General features: G+C 43.6%; 1 protein-coding gene across 1 annotated transcript in view; it reads left to right on the top strand.

Moving 5' to 3' along the window:
• The window catches only part of SLC25A43 (solute carrier family 25 member 43), a 47,714-nt gene extending 34,907 nt beyond the window's left edge, over positions 1-12,807 (top strand). The window contains exons 4-5 of the mRNA XM_030210185.1: positions 5,375-5,509; positions 12,445-12,807. Coding sequence (XP_030066045.1) covers positions 5,375-5,509; positions 12,445-12,651 — 342 coding nt within the window. The 3' untranslated portion in view covers positions 12,652-12,807. The remainder of the gene's footprint in view (positions 1-5,374; positions 5,510-12,444) is intronic.
• Positions 12,808-26,878: the final 14,071 nt, after the last annotated feature.

The following is a 26,878-nucleotide window of genomic DNA, read 5'->3' as shown; positions in this document are numbered from 1 at the left end:
TAAGTGACTTGCCCAGAGTCACAAGGAGCTGCCTGTGCCTGAAGTGGGAATCGAACTCAGTTCCTCAGGACCAAAGTCCACCACCCTAACCATTAGGCCACTCCTCCACTTGAGGTTCTACATGGAATGTTGCTATTCCACTAGCAACATTCCATGTACAAGTCGGCCCTTGCAGATCACCAATGTGGCCGCGCAGGCTTCTGCTTCTGTGAGTCTGACATCCTGCACGTGCAGGACGTCAGACTCACAGAAACAGAAGCCTTGCGCAGCCTTCTATATGGAATGTTGCTAGTGGAATAGCAACATTCCATGTAGAATGTCCAATAGTAGCAACATTCCATGTAGAATCTCCAATAGTATCTATTTTATTTTTGTTACATTTGTACCCTGCGCTTTCCCACTCATGGCAGGCTCAATGCGGCTTACATGGGGCAATGGAGGGTTAAGTGACTTGCCCAGAGTCACAAGGAGCTGCCTGTGCCTGAAGTGGGAATCGAACTCAGTTCCTCAGTTCCCCAGGACCAAAGTCCACCACCCTAACCACTATATATTGGGGAAAAATATCTGTGTTATGGAATGGTAGCTGATCCCTTGCCTCATGTAAATAAGAAAGTAGAAAAGTGCTTATCCAGGGCAGAGCAGCAGCTCTGAGGTGCCGGCTGATGTTTTGTTTTGGGGGGTTTTTTTTGTTTGTTTTTTAGTGAGGCTTGAGAAGCTGGTACCTCGGTGTTTTCCTGACAGCCTATGTTACTGGAAGAGTGTGGTGAGTTGAGCAGCTCAGTCAGGGCTGACAAAAGAGCTGGAGAGGGGTAAAGAAGCTGCCTAGGAGTTGTAGCCACATGGTCAGGGTCTGGTTAACAGCTGTAGGGAGTTGGTGTTGGGTCTTTGCTATCTGCTGATGAACATGGAAGTGATTCACATGCACGTACATATGGAGCTGGGCTTGCTTGAGGAGTGGAGGACAGATTTGGGTCCAGGCTGTGAGAGAAAAGCAGCAAATGGCTGTGTGGGGGGCTCAGTTTGGGGAGCCTCCAGCAGTGGCAGTGGGGCTTGCACTTGGAAGCGCATGCACCAGCACACACCTGAACTGGCATAGCAAGCAGAACCATCCAAGAGAAAGTGTGCTGGGAAGGAGGGCATCATGTAAGAGGAGAGAAATCCAGAGACCCTGGCAAGGTATGAGGGACACTGGGGGTTCGGTTTAAGACTGTAGTGCAGAGTAAAGAGGAAGCCCGAGCCTGCAGAGCTGACAGGCTCATGGCTGTCAGCGGGATGTTGTTAGTTGGGGGGGAACTGCTGCAGCCTTTTTGCTGTCCTAAGTTTATGAGGTTACTTATTTCGTTAGCGGGCTCAAAATCACTTCTAACTGGCTAAGTTCATACTCCGTCCATGCCTCACCCGTAACATAGCCGGTTAAAGGGTTGGCTAATTAGAAGGGATATTCAGTGATACTAAGTGGGTTAGGTGCAGCTGAATAACCCTGGGTAAGCCATTTAAATAGCTCTGAATATTGGGCCCAGAGTATAATGTTAAACTGTATCTACTGCACGCTGCCTTAGGTGAATCTCTTCATAAAGGCAGTTAATATATCCCAATAAATAATTGTTGTAATAGTATGCCTCCATAGAGTCTAGTTTATAAAGAAAAGTAGGTGCCTACCTTATTTCACAGGTGTGGACATTTACACCAGCCCTAGAGTTGATTATAATCTGCACACATACTTGTTTGCACACCTAGCAGCAAAGTATGCGCCTTTATGCCAAAGTGTGTACTTTATGCAGTTGGTATACACTTTTATGTGAAAATGAATTTATAGAATTACATCCAAAAAGTTGAATTTCTTGCTTTCAAAGCACTACTCTGGGATGCTTCCCTCCCCGCCCCCAAATATTTGCTTTTATAACTGTCCAGTGTTTTTAGGAGTCATGCAACTTGAATCTGCATTGTGAAAAGCCTTTGTTTATCCCCATCATTGTAAGAGTAACTACCTGGTTATGGTTTCTGACAGGTGGTGCAGTTCATCGTAAGTGGCATTTCCAGGAGAGAGTCAATATTAAGGGCATTGTGGGCAGAGTCTTATTGTCTTCCAGTTAAGCAGAAATAATGTGCTCCATTTTTAAATTCTGTGAGCTAACCATCAAACTTGCAAATATTAAATGAAAACAATGAGGGAATTTGAGAAGAATGCAAGTGCCAACACTGCAAGTTTTGCAAAGCTACTTAGATTTAGCATTTAACCTTTTGTTTTAAACTAGTATATTAATGAATGTTGAATACAGATCTGGCAGTGTTAAAACTATTAGCAAAGCCCTAGTCTTAAAATCTGTTTCAGTATGTTTAGTGGTCTGGAATAGCTTGCTTTGTAATCAGGTGAGATGCTCATCACAGAGGTGTGATGCCTTGAAGCTTTTCAGCAAAGGAGCAGTGACAAAATGGTCCTTGTTGGAGCCTGCGCCAAAAAGGAACTTCATGGGCTAGAGATTGAGATTGACTGAGAGAGGGGTGCCTTACTTGCAGGGCTGATGTACCCCTTGAAGCAATGCATGGCTCACGCTGAAGCCTGTTTGGGTGTGGGTCGGGCCGCCTTGCTTCATGGTGGGCGCTACCCCAACACACACTCATCGAGCGACAATGAGGATGGCCTTGCAGTATTGCATGATGGGCCTACACGATGGTTAATAAAGTACCAGATGACTCGGGTACTAAGTGTTAATACATGTTGAAGTAATAAAGCTACGGCCTAATGTTTTACCACTGAGAAACTTGTGGCTGGTCATTCCTCACTTGGTGAAGAGATATCCATAGCCTGTTAAGGTTCAAATCCCGCTGCTGCTCCTTGTGATCTTGGGCAAGTCACTTAACCCTCCATTGCCTCAGGTACAAACTTAGATTGTGAGCCCTCCTGGGACAGAGAAATATCCAGTGTACCTGAATGTAACTCACCTTGAGTTACTACTGAAAAAGGTGTGAGCAAAATCTAAATAAATAAATAAGGCAGACCAGAAAGGCGGGAGACAGAAATGGCAGGGCAAGGGGAATGGTCACGGCGGCCCATGTTATCCCCTAGCTGCAGTGCTGTTGCTTCACAAATGAAGCAGGTGGGGGCTGGCTGAGAGAGGCTCGTCACAGAGCATGCAGCCTCTGTGAATGCAGAGCTTATTCCAGGCCTTGCTTCACGCTCAAAAACCCATTTATCACCTGTATATCCACAGAACCTATAGGATTTTAGCTGGTAGAAAGGAGAGAAAGATACTGGAGAATAGAGTGCATGGGAATCATCTCTACCAGTATCTTCAGTGGCTGAATGAGAGCATTAATTTATAGAAGTAACCCCAAAAGCTTATATTTGCACACCTTTTATTAGTACTTTTAATTTTACAACCAAAGGTTCCTTCCTTAACTCCTGTAAAAAGTCTGTGTCTGTAAACAGTTGTTAGCCTCAGAAAAGTATCACCTATGCCTACCTGCTTTGCTTTTAACTGACTTTATATTGTATATTAAGCTCTGAGAATAACTGTACACAGGCAGACATTAAATTGATCCCTTTTGAAAGGACTTCTAGCAGTTGTTGCATGTGTGTGAATTATTCATCTGGAACATTTTAGAATCGTTTGAATAGTTTCATTAAAGATGGTGGCATTGGACCTGCTGATTCCTCCTGTGGCATAAGCCAACTAAACATGCAGAAATGTCAACAGACTTAGAGAATTACCTGCACTGTTACCTGAGCAGAGGTCAGAGAGTAGAAGTGGCTGAAGGTCGGCTGTACACTTTAATACACAGCAGTGAGTCAGCTGGGCTTAGCTCCTAGATTACTTTTCCACATGTTTGAAACCTGTACTGTTCTGAGGACTTTGACATGAGCGAGTCAGATTAACTAAGATAGAATATTAGACTTCTTTCTTATAGTGATCTGCACTAGTAGCATACCAACTCCCTCTAGTTTCAGCAAGTAACTTGCTGTTTACTGCTTTTTGTGTTTAATTTGCATGGGCTGTAAAGGTGGAGGGAGGGGAGATGCTGGGAATAGTGAAACTATGTGGGAGTTGTTATGGAGATAAGCGAGAGGAGAACAGTGAGTACAGAGGGTAAAAATTCAGTAATGGGAAGTGGATGAGAGACAAGAAGGTAATAGGAGACTGCCTTGCTCCCTAGCAGTAGTACCATGAAACAACATCTAGGTGTCAGTGACACCGTTTTGAAGAAGGCAGCCACTGGGGCAAGAGTGACTGTTTGCTCGGCACGCCTTCGGCCTTCTGTCTCTCAAGCTCTGGTCCCGCCCTCATAGGTATGCCTTTTAAATTTCAGAGGAGGAGAGGGTCCCTGGTGCTGGGAGGAAGGGAGGATGGGCGGGTGGCCTGATGCTTGTTTGGTTGGAGGGAGGGAGGGAGGAGGCAGGCTTGGTGCTGGGTGGGAGGGAGGCCTGATGCTGGGTGCTGCTGCTGGGTGGGAGGGTGGCCTAGTCCTGGGAGGGAGGCCTGCCTGGTGCTGGGAGGGAGGGCAGGGGGAGAGGAGGGTGGCTGGGAAGGGGGGAGAGGAGGGTGGCTGAAGGGGAGGGCAGGGGGGAGAGGAGGGTGGCTGGCCATGGGTGCCTGGAGGGGAGAGGAGGGTGGCTGGACATGGGTGGCTGGAGGGGAGAGGAGGGTTGCTGGACATGGATGGAGGGCAAGAAATGAAGAAGAAAGGAGAAAAGGAAAGAAATAAATGGAAAGGAAGCCCTGGAAACTGAGTTAAAGGTAGAAAAAAATCATTTTATTTTCATTTTAGTGTTTGGAATATGTCCAATTTGAGAATTTACATCTGCTGTCTTATTTTGCACTGGGTATACTGGAGCTGTAACAGCTTACAGAAATGGTTTATAATGAAAGAAAATCATGTTATTTTTTTTCTCCTATACTAGTATAATATTTTCAATGATGGCTGTTTATATGCGCCATGGCTGGTGTAAAGGGTGTGGCTATCATGGGGGTGGAGTCATATGTGTTGACCCCGCCCATAATGAGTACCGGCACTTTGCGATAAATAAATAGATTTTGGGTTGCTGTTTGGGCACTCGGTCTCTGAAAAGTTCGCCATCACTGGCCTAGGGCATCACAAATCCTTCATCTAGCTCTGAAGGAGGAACTTACAGTGATTTGTAGGGAGGGAAGGAGGGCGAATGCTGAAAGATAAAAAAAAAGATAAGGGGGAGGGGTGTGAATACTTGGGAGCAGGAGGCTGCATTGTGAAAAGCCAATAGTGGGAGGGGCTAATTTATTCTTTTGCAATATCTCTTCTCTCTTTAATCAGAATAAACTGAAGTGTTGCTTGGACAAGATTCCTTGTTATACTGTAATATATACACATATGTTGTTGTTTTTTTTTTTGTTCATAGATTCAAAGTCACATATTCCCACACTGTGGGGGAGCTGATGTCCATTTCACTGGGATGGTTGATTGCTTTCAGCAGATTGTAAAGACAAAAGGTGTGATGGGACTCTGGAGTGGCTTGACGGCTAACCTGCTGAAGGTAACAGCTAAACATCTGCCCCAGCTGTTGAAAATAAAATTGGCTAGTGTTCCAAACTACTAAGAGAAAAGCCATGTTACAGAGAGGTTTTCTGTGCTGGCAGGTGTGACCTCCCTGCCTGCTGCATTGGTCTGGTCTCCTCCGGCACTATCTCTGTGGGTGATGCACAGAAAAACTGCAGTTCATTTGCTCTAGTGATGGTGCTGAACTCTGCCAGGACAGCAGAATGTGCTCAAACATCGCATGAACAAAAGAACTGCCTTTTATACTGGTAAGATCGGAACTATTTATTTTTAAATATATATCCATTGCCTGTTATGGAAACCATACGTTTGTATAGCACTCATTTGGGGGGTAAAAGAAGACAATAGTTTGGAGTTTTCAAAGCTGAGAAAACCATGCAGCATTACATTATAAAAATGTTATTTTTCCCCTTTGGTGTTAATCTCTCTTCTGTTTCTACCTTATATTTTTCTTTCCAATAATGTAAATCACAGACAGATACTCAACCTTGTGTCACTGAACCAGGTCCAGTGGTGGCAAGCACTTTAATGTTTAGCCTACTAAGCATTCTTTTCTGAGAGTCCCTGTCAGGCTCTGATTTGTGAACCACAGGCTAAGTTTTACATAGATAAAGCTAGAACAAAAATATTTTCGAGGCTCAGCAGTTTCTTCTTGCTTCAGTCAGAATTAAGGATCTTTTCCTCTTGTATAACCTTTCCTAGCATGCATTAGTCCAGTAATCACAGCAACGGTCCTCAACCACTAGGGTGCCTTCTCTAAGCCTCACAATTCTGGGCCTAAAACTAGCCACTAGGTGGGGTAATTCTATATGGACAATACTATAAGTTATACGCGCATCTGCCCAGTCTAGGTGTGATCACTTACACCAGCTGGTTTAAGTGCTTGTGCCTAAATACACACGTGCATATACACCAGTACACTAGTATTCTGTAAAGAAGTGCTTATCAATCTTTTTGTGGCTGTGACTCCATGATAGTGACCAAATAAAATTGTGTGGACCCTCCCCCCCCCATCGTAGGTGCAGAATAATGATGCACCTATGGAGAGCCCACCCAGGTCATGCCCCCAAATGTGAGTATTGTATCCCCATTTGGGGTCCCAGCCCACAGTTGAGAATCTCTGATATAAAGGATAATAGGTGCCCCTTTATAGATTACCTTCTAGGTGTAATTGTTGCACAGCTGGTAGCCACACCCTATCTTGTAACTTCTCATCTTGCTAGCCTGAGTGGAGGGCCTGGCCCAGCAGTTGAACCCATATATCACCACACAAAACAGCTACGGAGCCATCGGACCAGACTATAGCATTAAAAGAAGAGAATGGGTGAATGCAAAGGTAATGAAAACATATCAAGGGCAGTTTCTCATGCTAACCTGGAGAGAAGGAGGGAGGGAAATAAAATAATTTCAAACCTTGATTTGCAGCTCCCCTGCAGGAGACAGTCTGGATCTCTTGAGGTCGATTGATTCAGGAAGGATGTCTACAGGGTGATTTGATTTTTATTATTGAAACTTGATAATCACCATCAAACAGTATCCAGGGCAAGGGACAACAGAATATCAGTATCAATTTATTATTTGTATATAGCTGTATCCCCTGGGAGGGCTCACAATAAGAATTACACAGTGTACAGACAAAAGCTCACCTATGTATATCAAACAATCCTTAAAAATACCTGCAAAAACTAACCAAGCTTTTTACTTTTTTTTTTTTCTTTTTAATTTACCGAAGTCTTTATTGAGCAAAATGAACATATCACCGATCAAGCTGTACACGGCTCATTACATCTTATTCCAAGCGAGCTAGCCAATGCACTGAACGTAAAATGAGAAGAACCTTTAACAGTTATTAGTCCCACTTTTAACGTATTTTAAACTTCAATTTTATCAACTTTATTAATACCCCACCCATCCCCTCTATTAACCTCCCTCCCCTTCTCCCACCAAGAAACTCCCTCCCACACCCTCCCTCCTCCCTACCTCCCCCCTCAGACCATCCAGATAATTTTGCGCAGTTTCATTCAGAAATGGCAGCCATACTCTCTCCCACTTGGGCATAGTTCTCCATCTCACAGCTGTCAAGCTCTCCATCTCACATATATATCTCACCTTTGTGATCCAGTCTACCAGCGAGGGGACTTTCGATGCCTTCCAATGCCTTGCCAGGTTAATCCTGGCGGCGTGCAAGGATCCCCTCACCAACAACCATTGGTGTGTTTTTAAGCCTACTGGCCTCCACCCCAGTACAAAGATCAGGGGACACCACTGCACAGATCGCCCCACCCAGTTTTGTAGTCTGTACTGAACCCCCCTCCAGTACGCCTATGCCTTCCGACAGGACCACCATATGTGCCCCATAGTTCCTGCTTTTACTTTTTTTTTTTTTTTTTTTAACATCAAATAATTTGGTTCAAGGTGTCACTCTGGAAGCTTGTTCCTGGCTGCTGGTGATGTGGAACTAAAAGTCCTTCTTGTAAAAGCTGTCCTAATTTCATTCAATCCTGGAACCTGCAAGAGCATTTGTTGAGATAGACAAAGCTCTCTGAAGGGATTATAAGCAATAAGATTTGTAGACAGACAAGTACCTTTTAAAATGCCAACAGAGAGGGTTTTTAAGAACAAGGACCCCCAGTCGATGGGAAGGTAGTGTGAATATGTAATCAAGGGACCACATGATAAACTCACCCTCGGTATTTATGTTAACTGAAAGTGCCTGAGATCTTTTATCGTAAGCTCTTGAAAGGATGTATTACACAAGTTCAGTTAATTGCTGGCAAGAGAATACACACAATGATATGTTTAAGAACATAAGAACAGCCATCCTGGGTCAGATCAGTGGTCCATCTAGCCCAGTATCTTGCTTCCAACAGTAGCCAATCCAGGTCACAAGTGTAACTTTTTATTTACTTCTTCCAGGTGAAATGGGAGGTTGGGACAGACTTCAGACTTTGAAATTAACCCAACGTCAGCAATGAATTCACATAAGTCACTTGTTTCAGTTACCATATATGTTTACTGAAGAAAAACAACAGCTCAGTTATCTGTTTGTATTAATACTCAACAGTTCTAAATGCAAAGAACTTGATAGCATGAGGTTTAACAGATCAGTCCAGGCTGAGGTAAACATTTAGCTATAGGAGTTATGATTCCTTGCACAGCTCACTCTCCTGCTGTTTGCTGATTTTAACTTCCTCGATGGGAGGAGGGGGAAGCTGTAACTCTTCTGCACAGCTGTCCAAGGCTGGATTCTTCTTCCAGAGACTGGACCCAAGGAGGTTTGATTGAGACAGGGCCGCCGAAGGGGGGGTGCAGGTGGGGGGGAACAAAACTCATTACCATATTTTGTCCTCTCAAAAAGAGGACACGTCCCGCCCCTGCCCCACCCCTTTTGCATCCTCGCCCCGCCCCCTGTCACATATTCCCCTCCCCTCCCCTCCCCTTACTATCTACTGCCCTGGTGGTCTAGTGACCTCTTTGGGGCAGGAAAGAGCCCCCTTTTTCCTGCCCGGAGCTCTGTCCTTGCCCTGCATCCTGTTGAAGTCTCACGAGGCTGCTTCCAACTGTCGGTGGCCATTTTGAATCCTGAAGCCATCACAGCAACAGGATGCAGGGCAAGGGCAGCGCTCCGGGCAGGAAAGAGTGGGTTCTTTCCTGCCCCAAAGAGGTCACTAGACCACCAGGGCAGTAGATAGTAAGTAAGGGAAGGGGAGGCTGGGATAGGCCCGCCCGCCCGTTTGTGCATAAATCCAGACAAACGGGCGGACTGGCAAAACCCATCCGGATGCCTGGACATGTCCTCAAAAAGAGGACATGTCCGGGTAAATCCGGACATCTGGTAACCCTAGCCAGGCCTGGCGCTGGCAAGCTTCTTCTTGCTGCGTGCTTCCGGGTCTGTCCTCCCCTCCTCCTGCGTGCCGCCCAGGACCCGGATGATTGCATTAACACAATAATTGTGTTAATACAATCACCCAGGTCCTGACTCCCGGCACGAGCAGGAGAAAACAGATTGTGGGAGCATGCATGTAGGAAGCGTCTGGCTTGCGCCGGACCTGGCCCTGTTCCTCCCCCCTCCCCCCCCCCCCCCCCCCCGAAGGCAAAGACATAAAGGTAAGGGGATGGCCGGACAGGCGGTGCGAGTTGGGGGTGGTCCGGTTCTGCCCCGGGCCTGGCTATGTCTCTTGGCAGCCCTGGATAGAGAACAGGAGACAGCATGACATCAAAAAGTTGAAGCCAATTAGGTTGGTCTCTATTTCCTCTCCCCTACACAGCCTTCTTTCCACCTACACTCAAAGCAAAGCAAACAAACCTATGAGCTGCTGTATTCACGTTATCATTCTTTATTTAATTTCACTTATATTGTCAAGCATGCAAGCTTGCGCAGCATACAGAGGAAGTATAATGGAATAACTTTTCAGAGGTAGAGTAGTAATTTGTTATGAACTGTAATCAGTGTGTCATTGGAGGAACTGGTTATAGGGACACTCTAGCATGTGTAATATTTGTTCAGAGATTTTTTTTTAATTTATTTATTTACTTATGACATTTATATCCCACATTAAGCATGAATTAGGTTGAAACCTGGGAGCATTTAAAATCTTTTTTTTTTTTTTTTTCCAGTTCCTAGATAAAAAGAGAAAGATGGTTTGTGGGAACTTGCTCCTTTTGTTCTGTGGAATGCAGTAGTATATTATAAAAATGCACGTAATATTGTTTATTACTGCTATTTAAAAGAGATATATTCAATAATGAGGGCAGAGCTACCTTCATGCAGAAGTCCAGAGTCGGTCTAAATGTGATGACATAGACGATAGGCTGAAATCTTCCCAGTGTTCGGCGGTGACCAAAAAAGGAAATAGAATGCTAGGAATTATATGGAAAGGGATAGAAAATAAGACAATATTCTAATGCTTCTGTATGCGCTATGGTACAACCTTACCTTGAGTATTGTGTGCAGTCCTGGTCACAGTATCTCAAAAAAAAAAAGATACAGCAGAAAGGTTCAAAGAAGGGTGACCAAAATGATAAAGGGGATGGATCTCCTAAAGGCAAAAGAGGTTGAGGCTGTTCAGCATGGAAAACAGAGAGCTGGGGGGGGGGGGGGGGGGTATATGATAGAGGTCTACAAAATCCTGAGTTTAATAGACCAGTTAAATGTGAATCAATATTTTACACTTTCAAAAAGTAAGACCAGGAGACACTCCATTAAGTTACAAAGTAATACTTTTAAAATGAGTAGAAGGAAACATTTTTTTTACTCAATGAATAGTTAAGCTCAGGAACTCTTTACCAGAGGATGTGGTAACAGCAGTTAGTATATCTGGGCTTTAAAAAAAAAAGGTTTGGGCAAGTTCCTGGAGGAAAAGTTCATAATCTGCTATTAAGATAGACATGGGGAAAGCCAATTGGTAATAAGGAATCTTGTTACTCTATGGGATTCTGCCAGGTACCTTTGACCTAGACTGGCCATTGTTGGAAGCAGGATACTGGGCTAGATGGAACATCAGTCTGACCCAGCATGACTATTCTTATGTTTAGGTTTCTGTTTGTTTAATTCTAGGTGTCAAAAAGTTTTTTGTGTGTGTAGGATATGGTTAGTACAGACCCGTGTGTGTTTTTGTCTCGTGCGATCTTCCATGTTAGCACACATTTTTTTCCACTGAACTTATTTGTATAGTATTTGGCTATTGCATTGGGGAGCAAAGGTTTGGCATTACACTTGTGTAAGGAATCCATGCACTAAACTTTAGCACATGGCTCTAATACAAGGTTATTGAATTGGCTCCTCAGTGCTCCAAAGGGGAACATGACTGCGCTCTTGGCCAATGGTGTAGCTATGGGTGGGCCTAGGTGGGCACAGGCCCACCCATTCTTGGCTTAGGCTCACCCAGTAGCAGCACTCCACATCAACATCTCTCCTTCTTTGCGGCATCCTGGCATCTGGCCACCCGTCGCTAAATCCCGTCCCTTCCCGGTGTGTACCTTACAAACGTCCTCTGCACCTGTAGTGATTCATTATTGCTGCCTCGCAGGCTTCCATTGGCCAGGTCCCGCCCTTGTTGACATTGGTTCCTGTTTCCTGTCTGGCAGAATCCAGCCAATGGAAGCCTGCGGGACCAGCGCAGGTAGCAATAATGAATCACTACAGGCATTGGAGACTCCTGTAAGGTACACCAGGGAGGGACGGGTTCAGCGACAGGTGGGCAGATCCTGGGATGCCGCGGAGGAGGAGAGATGTTGATGTGGGGTGGGTGAAAAAAAAAAACTAGAATCTTTTTTATTTTTTTATCTCTTTGGGGGGGTGGAAGGGCCCATCTAAAATACTGGGACTGGCTTCGGCACTGCTCTTGGCAGAGCTAAGGGGAAGGTATGAATTATAACATTATGGGTATAATTGGGGAAGCTGTCAATGAAGGGTTATGGCTCTGGACTCCTGCCCTGGTTCCTACCAAGTCAGAAGCATAAAGAGGAGGAAGCCACCAGTACAAATTAAATTTAGGTGTTTCTGAAAGGAAATCACACATTTTCTTGTTTTGAAGTCAACTGTAGAAGTCTCCTAGTGTGGTAGAGGGAGGGGGGCATGTCAGTGCCTTTGCCTTCCTGAGCTTGTGGAAGGTGAAGGACAGTGTTTTTCCTTCCCGTGTAGTATTGGTCTGTGCATTGTTTTGTGATAAGACACTTCCTTGAGGAGGCCTCCAGTATGCAGTTGGGGCAGATTGTACTTTGGGCATAATAGTGTGTTATAATTGTATATCAGCCAAAGGAATGAAACAGTAGAAATACAGTAGTACATACAGTGACAATTTATGGCTTTATGTAAAATAATGTACAGTCTAATCTTTCTTAAAATATTATTAACAAATAAGGTTTGGTTATTCTGAATTACTTATTTTGAAGTTCAATCTTTTCTTTCAGATTGTCCCATACTTCGGTCTTATGTTCAGCACCTTTGAATTTTGCAAACGGATCTGTCTCTATAGAAATGGTTATATTGTATCCCCTTTGAGCTACCAGTTGACTCCTGGAGTAGATCAGAGCTTACATCCCCAGGAACTTAAAGAACTAAAGAGGTTCCTCAGAAGAGGAAACTTCGAACCCAGAAAATCCACTCTAAAAAACTGAACATATTTCTGAAAGGATCAGCAATTTGGAATTAGCAGCAAAGAGAGAAACTACCCGTGTTCAGTGTGACAGTGACTCTTCTGCATTGGTGTTTCCAGGCACAAAGGCACCTTAAATCTCTCATTGTATTAAACTAGAGAAAGGAATGGAAGTTTGGAAAAAAAAAAAAAAAAGACTTTTTTTGAGATCACAATTGTTTCTGTTGCTGTATTGCCTTATGACTTTTCCAGATCAAGAGTTCTCAGTGTTAAAATCACATATCTGATTGCAGTGTAGCAAGGGCTACCTTATTCAACAGAAAAAGCAGCAGCAGGGTTTTTTCTTTTTCACTTCTGAGAAGGGAAGTCCATCACCTTACAAATGTATTTAAAAAGGGAGTTTTATCGTTGCGCTTCTTTCTCTGTTACTCCAGCGTTTTTTTGTTAATGTCCTGTCCTCTCCGATAAAGAACAGCTACAATATCACATTGCAACCAGCAGAATGAAGATGACACCCAGTTTAGGGTATTACCATAATGAATTGTCTCAACATACTCACTCATCAGAAAAATGCAATTAATTATAGTTTTGCACACAAGAGAGGAGAGCAAAGGGTGAGCCTTTCGTAAACAGACTGATGCATAAAGGGTTTTTAAGAAAGGAATTCTACTACTCTGACTTTTATACCCTGTGGATTTTATTTAATCTCTTGCAGTATTTGGATCCATTGATACAGAGACACCTTTTTGGAATCATTTTACTTATATAGTATTATGCATGGTACCAGCTCCATGGGTGCCGTGGTACTTGAATACTCTCAAATTTGCTTATGTCACCACCTCAGTCTCCTGGACGTACAGCAAGTGAAAGGAGAAATTAAAGAATCGATTGGAAAACAGATGTGATATTAGGGCCGTTCAGGCACCTACTGCATTGGTACCTCTGCAGGTGTATCCTCAAGTACAGACAACAAACCAGTAAGTGCAAATGTTTATTCAGTACTAACCATAACGTATGGTGGTTAACCTCCTAGACATCCAGTCTCTCTTACACGTTTTTCAGTACCTCCACATCTGCATCAGAGGCAAGTAAACAGTATAAAGAGAAGGGATACAGACTGTATACTGGAAATCATACCAAATCATGCACACAAATACATAAATAGAAAAAATAATTATAAAGTAATGAATGAATTATGCAAAAAGTATGGGGGGAACCGAGATGGTGCTTTACTTCTGTACTGGTTAGAGGACTCTTTGCAACTCTCCTTGGCTTCAGTATGGGGAAGAGAAGGGGGAAGGTGAAACAGTATCCTGTAGTACCCACCTTTACCCTGGTGATGAGGCAGTCTACCCTTTGGGGGGTTTGTGCGTCAACCAGCACAAGCTCTGTGTTTTCTTCATCTGTGATTAGTGTGCGCTAAATAAGATGCCCATTATATTTCTATGGGATTCTTATTTAGCATGCGCTAATCTTAGTGCACCTTAGTAAAAGGACCCCTTAAAAACAAATTTTTTTTGAAAGAGGGTCCACTTTCAAAAAATTTGGGTCATACTATTTTGTATTTAGTTAAAAAAAATATATATATATTTATAAAATAAAAAGAATAAAAATTAAAAATACAATTGATATATAAATAAAAGTAAAAATAAAAAATAGTGAAAAAGTTAAACAAAACATGTCTCAACTACAAGATTGTGTTTTGTATAGGAAGGTAAAGAAACGTTTTCCAATATAATTCTGACTTGAGTTTTGGGTTCCTCTTATACTTCATTCACTATTATATTGCTTTACTTTGTTCTTTATTTTTCCAATTCTCCAATGTTTTCTTTTTTTCTATTTATTTGTGTATGATTTGTTATGATTTCCAGTGTACAGTTTGTTTGTCTCTTCCCTTTAAGTAGATTGTGTGTTTCACATCCAGACTAATAAACTGTCTAATTGCCCCTGATGCAGGCATGAAGGTACTGAAAAATGCTGGGCCACTGAATGGACATTAAAGGAGACTGAATGTCGGTGAAATTAGTCACTATATTTTATGGTTACTGTTGAATAAACATTTGTGCTTACTGGTTTGTTGTCTGCTGCTTTCTGGTAGTATTAATTTCAGCTGCAGCTGGTCATTGGCTCTATTCAAGTGCATCAGAGCCCAGTAACACTGTAGTTGCTAATTAAGGGATCCTTTTATTAAGGCACGCTAACGATTAGCGCGTGCTAAATGCTAAGAAGCCCATTTTATACCTATGGTTGTCTTAGCATTTAGCGCATGCTAATCATTAATGAACCTTAGTAAAAGAACCCCTAAACCTTATGTCAATTTCACCATCTTAATTACTAAAGTCACTTGCTGTTTTTGACTTTAATTAAGATCTTGATGTGTTTCCTTTTGTTATCAAGGTATTATGAATTAAGTTGTCAGCAGATAAGGTCAAGTTCAGCCCTTTTTCCATCTACCTTGTTTTTACTAAGGATATCCTCCAGTGATCCCGTGTACAAACAAGCTTAACCACTTGCAGAAGGTGTTAGACTGTGTGGCTTTTGGTATATTTCCTCTGTGGTCATTTACCATTTTAGATAGGTGAGTGTGTATTCCCAGACCTAATCCAGCACCTAATACCCCTTACTGTTCCCAAGTGTCAACCCTATTCTTAAGATACCTGTCAGAACATTATACCTCTCCTATATAATTTCCAATATAAGACGCTAGTGTTTGTCATATTCCAATAAAAGGACTCAGATATTGTATATTCTTATGTCAAGCAACTTGGCAACCAAACTCTCAGCCAGCAGCACAAAGGTTCTGTTTCCTTTCTCTTCTGGTTTCTGAAACGATGCGCGCCTGCCTCCCTCATCCCTTCCACCCACCCAAAAATAGCACTTACCCTTAGGGATGACAGAGGTGGGTGGTTGAGACGGGGGGGGGGGGGGGGGGGGGAAGGATCAGGGGCACATTAAGTTGTAGGGGATTTTTTTTCCCCAATTTAAGAGGAAACGTACTGACTACACTAGTTAAAGGCCATTTAACTAGTGTACAGGCAGTACATTTCCTCTTAAATGTACACAGGTGCCAAGCTGTGAATGACTTAAGGGAGCTGCCACTTGTGTGACAGCTTCTTGGCACACTGTTAGTGGGGTGGTTTGCTATTTTCCTTTCTTGGTCATCTTTACCTCCTGGTTACGCCCAGATAATGCCTGTGTACTACACAACAACATTTTTTTAATTCTCCAAACTTATTTTGCTGAGCGTTATTTTTATTTTATTTAGTTACATTTGTACCCCGCGCTTTCCCACTCATGGCAGGCTCAATGTGGCTTACATATAAGGTACTTATTTGTACCTGGGGCAACGGAGGGTTAAGTGACTTGCCCAGAGTCACAAGTAGCTGTGCCTGAAGTGGGAATCGAACTCAGTTCCCCAGGACCAGAGTCCACCACCCTAACCACTAGGCCACTCCTCACATATTGTGAGAATGTGAGAAATATGTATTTTACCACGGAACACTAAGCAAATATATTGATACAGGGTAATGGATTTGTCTGATTTATGTAGAGCTGTACTAGTCTTGAGAGAATGCTGGTTTCCATGTATGCTGAGACCTTCCCCTCCCCCTCCCATTAATACAAAGATGAGGATCAAAAGCACATGAAACCTTTTTTTCAGACCTGACACTTGGAGGGGCATTTTCGAAAGAAATGTCGGAATTTGGATGTTTTACAAAGACGTCCAAATTCCAAGGTGGGGAGAAGGTCATTTTTGAAAAAGATGGACATCCATATTTTGTGGTTGAAAATACCATGGACGTCCTTGGATTTGGACATCTTTGATTTTCGGCCATTTTCGAAACAAAGATGTCCAAGTCTAAAACGTCCAAAGTCAAGTCATTTGGATGTGGGCGAAGCCAGCATTTTTAGTAGACTGGTCCCCCTGACATGCTAGGACAGCAATTGGGCACCCTAGGGGGCACGACCTTGAACTTCATAAAATGCTCCCAGGTACACAGCTCCCTTACCTTGTGTGCTGAGCCTGCCAAAACCCACTACCCCTCCCCCAACTGTACATGACTACCGTAGCCCTTATGGGTACAGTGGGTTTTGGAGGGCTCACAGTTTCCTGGACAATTGTAACAGGTAGGGGGGGATGGGCCTGGGTCCCTGTCTGAAGTCCACTAAACTACTCCAGGGACCTTCATGCTGCTGTCATAGACCTGAATATGACATCTGAGGCTTGCAAGTAATGTTCTTAACCACACTTACTGGGGGAGTAAGGGGAGGTCATCCCTGATTCCCTCCAGTGGTCATTTGGGGGGCACCTTTTGTGCCTTATTCGTAATAAAAACAGGTCCAGCTCAAAACGTCCAAGTTTTAGTTTAGTGCTGAACATTTTTGCTTTGTTCCATTATGGCTCAAAGATGTCCAAGTCTTAGGAACGTCCAAGTCTTAGGAACGTCCAAGTCTTAGGAACGTCCAAGTCTTAGGAACGCCCAAGTCCTGCCTTGAACACGCCTCCAATATGCCCCCTTGAGATTTGGATGGACTTCCGAGAAAGACGTCCAAAATGCAGTTTCAATTATACCGATTTGGACGTTTGTGAGATGGATGTCCACGTGCCGATTTATGTCACTTTTTGGACGTCCATCTCTTTAAAAAATGAGCCTGATAGTAACATAGATCACAACTTCTCACACCTTTCCTGGATACATGCCTAGCCTGTGGGATTTTCAGGATTACCACAATGAATATACATAGGCTACATTCGCATATGTTGGAGATCTGCTATATGCAAATCTATTTTGCTTATGTTCAATGTGCTGATTCTGAAAACTCAACTGACTGTGTGCCTGCAGGTGAGAGTTAAGAAGCACTGATATAAATATGGCATAGCACCTGTTCGTTTGTCCAGTCTGTGCAGTTATTCTTGTCCACACTGCGGGCTATATCCCAGCTGCCGGCGAAAAGCCTGGCCACTTTTAAGTAATGCTTCTTATCGAAGTTGGGTTTATTTCATTCTTCTCTTTAGTTCTTAACTATCCTAGGTGAGGTGAGTTCCCACAGATAACCCAACACCCATATTTTTAAGCTCATGTGTAGAACCTCTCTGGATAATTTTTACATTGGTCATAGCTTGCAAAGAATCCAGTTAGAAATTCATTAATAGATTTTGTGTAAGAGTTCCCAAAGCAATGTATTTTTTGTGCTTGAGCTGGAATTTTCCAAAATCTTTGGAATTTTGAAGAGACAACTTAATTGTAAATCATTTGTATGCAAGAGCTTATGCTGAGTAAGAGGTAGTTAAAGCTAATTAAAGTCATAGGTGGCTTGTTGGGTCAATACAGTCAGCTTGCATTTGAGCAATGCACTAATGCTTACGTCATGGCTTGCTATCACAAAATTTTAGTTCTCTGATCTGTAAACAATTTACCTCTGTGCTAAAAAGTGTGAGCTGTCAGGAAAACACACCCACCCCACCAGCTACTTCCCACATCCAGAGAAAAATAAACAGCCCACCTATCTGTGTCCCCCCCCCCCAAATAATTGTTTAGTGGGTCTGATCCCCCTCCCCCCACCCAACAGAAAAAAAAAATCCCTCCTGATCTAGAGGACCTCTTCCCCTCCTTCCTGCAGACCTCCATACTCTCCTCACCCACCTTCAAACATTGTGAGATGGGAATAATGTCCACTCCCCTGCCTGCAACAAAATAGCACTGCTTGACCCCTAACAATCTGTCCTGATGCACTGCTAAGGGTCAGCCTGCCAAAGAAGGCAAACATTGCCTTATTTTATAGACTTACTATGTCCAGAGGTGGGAGGGGGTACATTAGAATCTACATCTGGGCTTATTTTTTTTATGTGTATGGCAGGGAAAGAGAGGTCAAATCCATTAGATCTGTGATATTCAACCTAGTCATCAGGCACTACCTAACAAGTCAAATTTTCAGGACAGCCACAATGAATATGCAGGAGATAAATTTGCATGCACTGCTGCCTTGGTATGCAGATCTTTCTCATGTGTATTCATTGTGGATATCCTGAAAACCTGACTGGCCAGGTGGTCCCTGAGGACTGGGTTGAAAACCACTGCATTTGATCATCTAGGATCTTCTAAGAGGAAGTATGATACTTTACCTCAGATGACCTTTCACTCTCGGTTGCATCTTTATGCCAGCTCTGAGCAGGCAGAAAGATTCAGTGCTACAAAAACGTTTAAAAAAAAACTGTGTAAGATTTTAGTGCAGTTTTTTTTTTTCCACATCGGGGAGCAATTTTTAATGCAGTGATTTTCATGCCCATTTTGTTATCCTTCGTAATGTGATGATTTTAAGCTGATTTTCCCATGCTAATCTTCCTACACCTGGGAGAAGGACTAGTATGGGGAAACCATGTGCTAATGGGTAGCACAGCTTACTGCATCATCTCCTCTGTGGGGACTTGAACACCCCCAGTATGTGGGAGGGTCATAATTTATATTACTTTTAGCACACACACCCTTCCCCACACCAATCATTTTGTAAAAAAATGGCTCCAATGATTAAGGGTCTGATTTTTCTAAGTTTCCTTCCCAGAGATGCAGAATGGGACAAAAACTTGACGCCTTTAGCTGCTGAGTAAGGAAACAAGTTAGCGGAAGAGATAACTCCTATAGCAATCAAACTGGAACTGTTTACAGCTTTTCAAAGGCCAAATTTACATCTGTGTTTTAATTTGTATATGTTAATGTACTGTACATAATCTTGTTAATTCACATATTAAAGATTTATCTACTTTATTTTGGTTATAATGTGCAATGTATTCTTTTGAATGTGTACCTTTAAATATTTTAGGAATCAAACTTGGCATTTTGTGGTTGGATCTTTTGGTCTAACAGTTGTTTTGCAAGTTTGAGAATAACAGCTTTATTCAGATACTCCTTTACTGGGCAATGGTGCCATGAGTCTTCAGCTACCTGGGATTTATGTTTCCTGTTTTGTTTTACTGTATATCCCTCTCCATAGTGCTCTTTTTCTAGAACAAAAGATGTCAGCAATCGCATGAGAGCCATCCTTTGGGGGGGGGGGGGGGTGGTATGACTGACCAGGGTGCTGTTGTTACAGTAGCCCTACTGCCTGCAACTAGCCACAAGCCTATGAAAAGGCAGCACTGCCAATATTACTGCAGTCCCTAGAACACCAGTGTGCTTTAGGTAAACCGAACGCGTCAAACTGCTGCAACGACTCCCTACATGAAACTACTTACTAGCAGACAGTATCACCTCAGTCACAGGCAGAACCATATATTAGAAATAGAAACGTGCTGGCAAGAACTGAAGCAGAATCTCCAAGAAGCCAGACTCTGCCCTGAAGAAGAAAAAAAATATATATATATATTTCCTTGTGTACAGTGGAAAATACAGTTACCAGATTTCCAAAGCTGATCTACTAAAATAAAAAGACCCATTTTTAAAGCTGTGGACACTATGGGCTCCTTTTACAAAGTGGAGCTACCACTTAATGGCCAACTGAATGCGAAGAAGCCCATTCAATTCCCCTGGGCTTCTTCCCATTCAGCACATGCTAATCGGTAGCACCATTTTGTAAAAGATGCCCTAATATAATACTTTCCTCCCAGAAAAATAAGACTCTTCCCCACCCCACCCCCCACACACATATGCATACATATATGAAAGAACAGATGGGCTATTCAGCCCTAACATAATCTTTCTTCAGTGTTTACCTCAGTAGCAAGGGTGGTTTTAGGTGGTGGCACACGAACTGACTACCTGAGGCCTCATGTTAGGGCATCTCACAGTTTTGTAACAGTTAAGGGTTTTGCAGGGAAAAGCCCTATTTAATTCTGCAAAGAGTATTAAAATAGTTCATGGTACAACCTTCATTGTAGTTTCATGGACAAGGCAAAGGTAAATTAAAATCATATATGGCTGACTTGTTTAGAAGTGATAAAAAATGAGCCTCAAGGGCCATCGAATGACTCTCACCAAGGGCCCAAACAGCCCAAAGGCCATCACCACCCAATACTCTACCAATTATCCTATAGTCTAACATATTTTGGATTAAAATATTTTCAAACCTTTGTATTACTTGTTCTTTTATTCTTCTTCATTTCCATTCCTGTCTCTTGCTCCCACTTTTAGTTGCTTTAATATGTAGTTTGTCCTTTTATTCTTTCCAACTCTGTGGATGTTGGAAAGAAATTATACATCAGAGGTTAAGAATGAGTTTGGGGGGGGGGGGGGGTGAAATAACTCCCTGAAAATTTAACAGAACAAAACCAAATTAGGTGTGAGAGAACAACCTGCCAAAAGATGCATCATTTGTAAATGGGACAGATCAAACCAAAGGTTTCAGGGAATCTTCCAATGTGGTGTATATCATTCAGTGTAAAAAAATGCAACGAAGGTTGTTATATTGGAGAAACAGGCCAGATGCTTAAGACAAGATTCAATTTGCATAGACATCACATGAACAATACTGCCAGTAGGGCCCCAACCCCGGTGGGACAGCACTTTACAGAACCAGGACACTGTACCAGTGATTTCACAGTGAGAATACTGAAAGGTAACTTTAAAACAACACAGGAACGTAAAACCTTTGAAATCAGAATGACTGAATATTTTGACACCCAACCGACAGGACTTAACAAGGATCTGGGTTTTCTAGCCCACTATAAACCATAAGTTGTATTTCACTGCTTATCACCCTCCCCTCCCCTCCCCTCCCCTCCCCACAAACATCCTGCTAGGCTATGGAATGCTTTGAAGTCCCCATGCACATCTCCTACCCACCCTGCTAGACCATCTATGAGGGACTGTTATATACACTGTCAGCTAACACATTTGCTTATTTCTGATCTGATGAAGAACCACCTTCAAAAGCTAATCAAGAAATGTATTATGTCCAATAAAAAAGGTATCGTCTTATTTTCCATGTTTTAATTTTGTTTGATTTCTATTGATTACCTTTAAGAGTGGACTAACACGGCTAAAACACCTCTTTACATACAGGGAAATAAGACGAAATAGTTTCATCCTCTGCAGAATAAAAACTTTGGTACCTTGAAACATAGCAGTTAGAGAATTGCTGCTTTCCAACTGCCTGTCCGCTCTGTTAAAACATAGATGCACTAGAAATAATACCATGAAGTATTCTCTGCATGCTTTTCCCACTTGTTTTATTCATGTAAGAAATAATAGGAAAGTCCCTTATTAATGCTTGCCCTAAGTATATTTGCCTCAGAAATATGCCTTCAAATACCTAATAAAAAGGTTTGTCGCTGGAGTGTGCCTGGTGGATCCCAGAGGATGGATCCATTCTTTTTTGCAGATATCAAGCTCCGAAAAAAATGGAGAGAGGGGGAAAAAAATCCCCTATGTGAAGAGCACCTTGGAGAAGGAGTAGGGGTGGACCAAATAAATTCCAGCAGCCAGGCGTAAACAACCAAAATTTTGGTGGAGAACCGCCTGCCTCAGGGGTCAAAATGTTCTGTCAGCTACAATTCAAGCTCCTTCACTCTCAGTACCCAGCTGTGGCTTTTTATTGCTGGATTTGCATTTTTCTCCAGTATCATCTTTGCATCTTACTTTAAACATCTTTATCGGAAAACAAGCACCATATTACAAAAAGTGTCAAGAAACAATATGCAATAGAAAACCAAATCAGACACGGACAGCAGTGCATGTTAACAACAGTAGCAAAGGAATGCAAGTCCCAATTTGAAAAGATAAGAATCCCAAACCCTAATCCAAATTAATCTAAACTTGCAAAAATACTCACAACATAGGGCCCTGGTTCTTGCAACCCTCTGGTGAATCAGAAAAGCCAGGGCCGCTGAGAGACTAAGCCGGGCCCGGGGCAAGTCCGCCCTCCCCCCCCCCCCCGCCAACACCCTCGCTGCTCCCCCCCCCTGCCGCCGCTGCAGTCCCCGGTCTCACCTGCTTGCCTTCGGCTCCATCTGCCACCGGGCCCCCTGCATTAAAATCGGCAGTGCCTCAGCTGAGCTCCGTTTGGAAAGGCAGATCGCCTCCCTTCGGGCCTTCCCTCACTGTGTCCTGCCCTAGTCTGATGTAACTTCCGGTTTCCGCGAGGGCAGGACACAGGGAGGGCCCGAAGGGAGGCAATCTGCCTTTCCAAACGGAGCTCAGCTGAGGCGCTGCCAATTTTAATGCAGGGGGCCCGGTGGCGGACGGAGCCAAGGGCAGGCGACCTGACCCCGGCGCCGGGCCCCCCCAGAGGCCCGGCCTGAGAAAAGCACTAAACAATCCAGCCCCGTCCCCTAACCTCCACCCTCTCATACCACCCTTATCATCTTTGCATCTTAAATTGCAGCTGAAAGTTCCAGAAGGACACATGAAACAGGCATTTCTCAGAAGAAAGGAAGCTGATTGTTTGAGGCTGATCAAGGTTAGATGAGGATGAACATGTGAATCTTTTTTTTTTCCACAAAAAGATGGTGAATACATGTATCCATCTCGTAGTGGAGGTAAATAATAGTATCAGAATTCTAAAATGCACAGGTATGTGCAGAAGAGTCATTGCTGTTAAGGTAAAGACAGATCAGACAGGAAGTGACATCAACTGCCTGAATGGGTGCCTGATTTTGGGCTCCTGCTCCTTTTCCCGATTAAAAGCTACTATCTCAGCTCATCGGGGTCCCCGAAGTTTGAATTCTTTTTGAATTGAGCTATAATCTTCCCCCGACGGCTCATAAAGCTAAGCTAGTAGACATAAAAGAGACTTTGAGACAATTTTGATGGACTGGATTGGAACTGGGCCGCCGAGAGACTAAACCAGGCCTGGGGCAGGGCCACCGCCCGCCACCTCCAGGATCACTGCCACTGCCGCAAATACCTTGGCTGGTGGCATAGGCGGTCAGTGGCCCAACTGTTTGGGGAGGCTAAAGGGAGTGGGGTTAGGGGTGGAGCCAGGGGCGGAGCTTATAGCCACAATTAACACAGAAAAAATAAAAATAAAAATAAGTCACAATTAATACCTTTTATTAAATTTAGATATTAGATATGTATCGTATGTCAAAGAATAAAGTGGTTGCTCAAAGCATATTCTAACCACAATCGCTCAACTACAAAACACTATGCACAACTTTGTGCAAAAACACACTCAGAACCTTACTGTACCATAACACTAGGCAGACCCTAATACACCAATATACCACCCATATAGAAAATGCAGACCGTCAACAATATGAAACAAGGGATCATAATATCACAATTCTCATGTAGAGCCACAAAACACCCTTTTAGGGTGGATAGTGTTCACAATGAGCTCCTTTTATTAACAACTATATGTAGATCCTTCAAGAGGTAGTGTGTCATGATTTAGGCTCTAAAACCCTTTCCGATGTTTTGGTGCCACCTCAGTGGCACCACATAGGCCAATACACAATCTCTCCACTGCAAAACACTATACACAAACTTGTGCAAAAACACACTCATAACCTTAGCAAACCATAACAGCACTAATTCCAAGGACAGGACGAGCTACTACCTTATGCGTGGAAAAGCAGCACTGTAATTACACCGGGCTCTAAAACACCAGTACATAACCTATTGAAACAAAAAAACAAAAAGGGCTATAAATACTACACACTAGTAGAATACTGCACCTTGATTACACATGAAAAACACATGACACAACAGATATGAAGGCAAAACTGGAAAGTTACCTCAAGAAGTCAGACTCAGCATGCAGCAATACTAGAAAAATTGAAACTTACATGCAAAATATCACAGATGCACATTTCCAAAAGCTGATATATTCCAGTTAATAAATTCTGAATAAAATACTTTTTTCTACCTTTGTTGTCTGATCATTTAGTTTTTCTATTCTTTGGTCCCAGTGTCTTCTTTCCATTTGATATTTTTTTCTCTCAACATGTCCACCATCCTCCTGTGTCCTTAAGCGTCCTGTCTACCATCTGTAGCCCTGTCCCTATCCTTTCTCGTTTCAGCATCTGCCCTCAAAGTGTTCCAATCCAGCCCTTAAATTCAGCAATTTCCCCTCCATCCAAATCCAGCATGTCCCCCCTCCATCCATGTGCATGAACTTCCTCTGTCTTTCCTCCCCTCCATCCATGTCCAGCATTTCTCCTCTCTTCCCTCCCCTCCATCCATCCATGTCTTTCTCTTCTACCCTTCCATCCAGTGTCATCCCTCTTTCTCTCTCCATCCTTCTACCCATTACCCTCTCCCAATCCTTCCGTCTATTGTCTCCCTCTCCTTCCATCCATTGTCTCCCTCTATCTCCCCTTCCTTCTAAACAGTTCTCTCTCTCGACCCTTTTCCATTCAGAATGTCCTCTCTATCCCCATCCTTTCAGTGTCTTTCCTCTTTCCCTCCCTACCCTTACGTCCAGTGTCTTCCCTCTTTCTGCCCCCTCCTTCCAGCATTTTCCCTCTTTCTCCCTCCTTTCATTCAGCATTTCTCCGTCTGACAGCTAGGGTCTCCCCCAGTTTCTCCCCAGCAGCTTCTCTCTCTCTCTCCCCATCTTTCCACTAATCTCTCACTCTCTCTCCTCTTCCATCCAGCATCTTCCCTCTGGCTCTCCCATGCTCTTTTCCATGTCCCCTCTTTCTCTCCCCATCTCTCTCTGGCTCTCCCCTGCTCTCTTCCATGTCCCCTCTTTCGCTCCCCATCTCTCTCTGGCTCTCCCCTGCTCTCTTCCTTGTCCCCTCTTTCGCTCCCCATCTCTCTCTGGCTGTCCCCTGCTCTCTTCCATGTCCCCTCTTTCTCTCCCCTGCTCTCTTCCATGTCCCCTCTTTCTCTCCCCATCTCTCTCTGACTCTCTCCTGCTCTTTTGCATGTCCCTGGCTCTCCCCTGCACTTTTCCACTTTCTCTCTCTCTCCTCCAGCGTCCTCATGCATCCCACCTTTCTCTTCCCTCCCCTTCTTGCTCCCATCACGCTCACTCCTTTCTCCACCCCCCTTTTCCTATTCCCTGCCATTGCTTTCCTTCCTCCCTCTTCCCCTTAGATGTGGCACCTCACATCCTCCTCTCTCCACCCCCTTTCCCTTTGGTCTGGCAGCTGGCTGGCATGACGCATCGCTCCCCCCCCCCCCCGGACTAGTTCGGTATCACTCTCCCCCTCCGCTCCTGTCATGTCTTTGAATGTCGAGGATTCCTTCCGGTAGCAGCAGAATCGGCAATAATGTAAGCGCTGCTTTCAGCCTGTCCCAGAAGCCTTCTCTGGACAGCATCCCTCCTACGCGGGAAACTGTTCAGAGAGTGCTTCTGGGGCAGGCTGAAAGCAGCGCTTACATCATTGCCGATTCTGCTGCTACCGGAAGGAATCCTCAACGTTCAAAAACGACGTGACAGGACAGGAGCGGAGGGGGAGAGCGATACTGCAGTAGTCGGGGGGGGGGGGGGGGGGGGGCCGTAATGATCAGATATGGGTAAGCCCCAAGAAGGGTTAGAATAACAGAAACAGTGTCTATGATTGTGACCTGAATTCCAAAATCTTGGCCATACCGGTTTTCAATTAGACTCTCTAATCCGATAATTTTACAGGATACCTTCTGGAATGGATGGTACCATAGTAAGATAACCCTGGTGTCACCCTATGAGATAGGGTGAAGAGGGGGATGTTAATATGTGTCCCAGCTTGAGACCCATCCACTGGAATAGTGGTGGGCCAAGTTACATAGCTTAAACTGCTGAAAAGCACTGACTAGGCCTGAAAATCAGATGATGGCCTTATAGCTGAGAGCCTGCAAGAGCAGGACTGTTTGGTGAGTCTTATTTAAACCTGGTACAACTTTCAAATTCAGTGTAAGAGTTAAGATGAAGGAATAAATGGCAGAAATGGTAAAAAGTTTGGTTCATAAGATAGAGTCTGTCCTTATAAGATGGCTCCCAGAGTCACAAGATACAAAGAAACTGATCTCTCTATATTAGGAAAGATGTTTACAAGTCCGGAAATTGGCGTTATGAAGTAATCTCAGAAAGGAGGGGCAGGTGGGCACCTGACCTGCGGTTAAGTATGATTCATAGATGAAAAAAATTAGAAAAAAAATGTTGGAATGTAATTGTATTTTGCATGCATTGCCTGTCACCTATTATTTCTCTGTGATTACTCTGTGACCTCTGATGTGAATTACTTAGAGAGGTCACACAGCTATGCAACTTCCTGTGGGGATTAGACACAGCAGATGCAGCACATGGAGCACATGGAGCTCATGATCTCTCCTAACCTGAGAGGATCTATGGTGGTGTGAGCATCCATTACCATCTAAGCACATGGA

The sequence above is a fragment of the Microcaecilia unicolor genome, chromosome 7 (assembly GCF_901765095.1).
Source record: "Microcaecilia unicolor chromosome 7, aMicUni1.1, whole genome shotgun sequence".
NCBI classification, from domain to species: domain Eukaryota; kingdom Metazoa; phylum Chordata; class Amphibia; order Gymnophiona; family Siphonopidae; genus Microcaecilia; species Microcaecilia unicolor.
The sequence above is the reverse complement of the archived record's forward strand: the minus strand, read 5'-3'. Positions and strand labels throughout refer to the sequence as shown.